Source organism: Cibotium barometz, chromosome 8 (assembly GCF_041138505.1).
Source record: "Cibotium barometz isolate CiBa-2024 chromosome 8, ASM4113850v1, whole genome shotgun sequence".
Classification (NCBI taxonomy): Eukaryota; Viridiplantae; Streptophyta; class Polypodiopsida; order Cyatheales; family Cibotiaceae; genus Cibotium; species Cibotium barometz.
In genome coordinates, this window is record NC_141053.1 from 57,964,402 (window position 1) to 57,968,580 (window position 4,179).

Here is a 4,179-nt window from a genome sequence, read left to right on the forward strand (position 1 = left end):
GTTTTGGTCACTTTATTACTCTATGTGGATGATATCATTCTGATATTTGACTCGCAAGAGGAACTGCAACACCACATGGACGGCTAAGATGATTTTTGTACACAGACAGGCCTTTCAGTGAAACTTGGGAAAACCAAGGTCATGATCTTTCACACTTCCATACGGGTTATGAAAGATACAATGATCACATATAGAGGAAGTCAGGTGGAGGTGATAGAATCATATGTATACTTGGGTATTACCTTCACTAGTAATGGGAGCCGTTTCTCCATGAGACAGGCATCACAAGACGGGCTCACCTGAGGTTATGTTACCCTTGCATTGATGGAGTGACAGTGTCATCAGGCTCACTTCCAGTAGCCTCGCACCAAAGGATGGCTATTTGACACCTTCGTCACCCCAGCTATGATGTATGCAGCACTGGTATGGGCCCCTAAAACCTCCACATATGATTGGCGTCGGATGGAGAGACCGCAGATCCTCATGATCTCCAAGATTTCGCAACAAACCATTAGTATCACATGAGATCGTCAGAGCAGAGCTTGCAGTGCCCCCCATGATGGTAGAGGCTCTATTTCAGACCATAGCCTACATCAGACACATTAGAGGCATGGGTCCAAAGAGACTACCCCACTTGGCCATGGAGTCCTCACATAGTATTGCCACAAAGGGCAATCACCCATCATGGTATGCTGCAGTAGATGAGTGGTTCTCAGCACATGGGCTCGACATGGATAGACTACCGCCTTCCAGTATGATGATGACTCCCCATACTTTACACTCTCCCGAGAGGAGAGGAATGGACTTCTGAGACAGGATTTGATCCAGATGCACACCAAGGAGACTTGGTCAGGTCCCCTTCCCACCAAGATACAGTACTACAGAGATCATTTCCTAAGATTCACAGAAGATGGATTTGTTAGTCGCCCAAGCTATATGGATGTACACATGTCTCACGCTATGAGGGTAACTATTGGTCAGATCAGAGTTTCCTCTCACAATCTGGAGATTGAAACAGGGAGAGTAGCACGGACCCCTAGAGATGACAGAGTATGCAGATTATGCCACAGAGAGGTAGAGACAGAGGAGCATTACATATGTGTATATTATGAGATCAGAGGGAGATACCACTGCTTGTTCAAAGAGGGTTTTGGCCCACTTAGCCGGGTGATGGAGTATCCTCATTAGAGATGCTCAGGCTTTTTCCTCCTTGAGCTACACTGACATAGAGAGAGGCTTCTACAGGTGCAAAGCCAGAGATCCCAACCACACATCACCAGCTTCTTCAGGCCTATCAGCGATCCCCCTCCCGCTGTATCATCTACCTCCTGACAAGGGTTCACACTATAGAAAGCCTCAGAGATCACAGCCGCCAGGAGATCGCGACTACCCAGACACAAACCACCACTACCCAGGAGATCGCGACTACCCAGACACAAACCACCACTACTCCATCAGGCCCAGTCTCCCAGATCCAGGCACAATACTGCAAAGCTATGGAGGAGAGAGTCCAGAGGCTACACCACGGCACAATCAGATGTGAGTCCTCCTCGCCCCATGCCCCATGTATGATGTACTACATCCCACCATCTCCATTGGGTGGAATTAGTAGTATACCACCTATCATGATTGTACATCTATAGCATGCTAGACAGTGACTGCATATGACTAGGATTAGCTTTTCATTTCAGTTTTTCTTTCCATGATACTCAGGACATGGACGTGTTGTATACAGATTTGTCTCATAGGCCAATCTGGCCTTCCATAGACGTTAATATATCTTTTCTTTTCTTCTCTCTCTCTCTCTCTCTCTCTCTCTCTCTCTCTCTCTCTCTCTCTCTCTCCCCGCATGCACATGCAAGAGTGCACTTTATCAAACTCCATCCACAACTAGAAGGTTCAAACAAGCCAAAAAACATACACAAAATTTTAAACACATTAGCTGTCGAAAGCCCTTACATTCTTCAAAACATAAATATTTATATGTTTGATAATCAGCAATATCAAAGAGTCAAGCTCGGCAACCTATGAAATACGGTTACATAGATCAAAGTGTCTGAAATCTTAAATAGCAACAGCACAATTTATTTTACTCTTATTTTAGCTTGGCATGTTTTAAACAAGTATGTTGAAGTGAAGATCAAAAGCAAAGCCAAAAGGAGGAAACATCACTGGCGCTTTGACAAATCCAAATACAGGGAATCTACTTGCATATTTCTCATAAAACGGCCAAGCCCACCAGCTCCAAGCTCTCTTCAGCACATCATAGACCAGCATGGGAGCTTTGAAGGATGCTATGAAGAAGATCTGGTCACCCCTGCTGATGCAGTAATAGTGACCAAATACTAGACACCCAAGGAATTCCCTTGCAATGTCCTGTGGCATTCTGTCCACCTCTCTCCAACTGTCAATATCATTGACGGAGGGGTCGAGTTCCCAAATTACTACTTCCTCCTTACTGGAGTGCTTACCCAGTCTCCCTACCAATAACAAGCGTCCATTGCAATCCAGAAAATCTGGAGTTCCAAACTCCTCTGGAGTCTCATAGAAGAAAGCGGGTAAGGATATGGATGATCTCCACTGTTGTTCCTCCATGTCATAAACCTTGATCTTAAACCAATGCGGTGTTTCTGCATAAACAAAGAAGACCTTACCTCCACTTACAACATTAGACTTAAACTTCCCTCCAGATGAGGCCTGTGTGCCTGTTAGCTTCCATTTGCAGCTCCTGGAATCATACAACTCAGTAGTCACCGCTGCGTGTAAGCCTACAATGGTTTCTGTAATTACAAGGACCTTGTAGCAGCACTGGGCATAATCCACAAACATGGCCACAAGATCAGGCATTCGATTGTCCTGGCTGCGACAGGGCAACTCTTTCCAATTCCGGGTCACAGGGTTGCAGACAACAAAGCCTACAGATTTCCAAGTTTTTCGCGGCTCCGGCCACAGGCAAAGCAGACCTCCACTTGCAGAGACAACAGTGTAGTTCATGAAAGGGACTGTGGGAGGTGTTGGAAGGAAGTTCAATGTCATTGAATACCACTTGTTATCAACGGTGTCGTACACAGCGAGCCATGGAGTCTGCACCTTATTCTTCACAGAGTCACACTGGAACATGAGTGCAGAAGATCCACCATTGTGAGACTCAGCAAAAGTTTTGAGGAAGTTAGGGGAGGAGGTAATGGAGTTCCACTGCTTCGAGACTACACAGAGGCGTACAGCATCAGGGACATGGAGGAAGGCGATGATTTTCTCCATGAGGTCATGTGGGAGGTTATTCCAGATGGTGCCATCCATGCACTGGTGATGGTGGGCATGGTCCTGTGTGGTGTGCCCCCAAAGAAGAGGCAGTTCTATGGCATTGTTGGCTATGGTGTCTTCATCTGAGCTCATGTTATCATCTGTGTCTGGGCATACCTGGTCCTTGAGCTGTATCATGCCATTGAGGGGAAGAAAGGGATACACATTGTCCACCTGCTGGAGAGAGAGTTGGCCGACCAGGGGCAATTCTTTGATCGCCCCTGTATGCACCCACTGAGAGAAAGCGCTGCTGGAGAAGCAGGTCGGAGGGGGTTCTCCGCCTATACACAGGTAAGTGAGCGATAAATCCGTCATTGCGTTAATCCTCCATGGAATCACACACAAACACAATCACGAACACAATAGGGAGAGACTCTACCTTCTAAGTCCGTACGGTCAACGCACCTTTTTGACCACAGTCGAAGTGGTTCCAACTTAACCTACAAAAACTAAATAATATGCTGAAAATTTAGGTATGGTTCTATTTATTACTAAGAAAATAATATGCTGAAAATTTAAGGTATGATTCTATACATAACTAAGAAAGTGTTACCCAATTGCCCACAAGTCCTATAGTGATTGTGTCACGGTTCACTCTCCTTATTTTTGTTTTAGCCAACAAGTTCGACCAACTAGAAAGATGCCCCGAGGCCTTTCCTTTATTTTGGAATACAATTTTTACTGCCCCAAGGCCTTTCCTCTCGAGCAAGTCCTATAGTGATTGTGTCACAGTTCACTCTCCTTATTTTTGCTTTAGCCAACAAGTTCGACCAACTTGAAAGATGACCCCTTCGACGATGCCATGCATTCCTTGCTCAAGACAAATGTAGATATTTATACAAGCATATTTCAACAAGGTTCTACATGGTTGAGAAC

General features: G+C 45.5%; 1 protein-coding gene across 2 annotated transcripts; it reads right to left on the reverse strand.

The window, feature by feature from the left end:
• Positions 1-1,938: 1,938 nt before the first annotated feature.
• Positions 1,939-3,820, reverse strand: LOC147636471 (F-box/kelch-repeat protein At5g15710-like). 2 transcript variants are annotated; one of them, XM_086801915.1, is made up of 2 exons: positions 3,683-3,820; positions 1,939-3,584 (listed from the first exon to the last, which is right to left on the reverse strand). In XM_086801915.1, exon 2 carries the CDS (start codon positions 3,439-3,441, stop codon positions 2,116-2,118), a length of 1,326 nt encoding a protein of 441 aa, XP_086658041.1. In that variant the 5' UTR covers positions 3,442-3,584; positions 3,683-3,820; the 3' UTR covers positions 1,939-2,115. The 2 variants fall into 2 exon arrangements, with proteins under 2 accessions (XP_086658041.1, XP_086658040.1); XM_086801914.1 differs by lacking the exon at positions 3,683-3,820 and having other exon boundaries at positions 1,939-3,664.
• Positions 3,821-4,179: the final 359 nt, after the last annotated feature.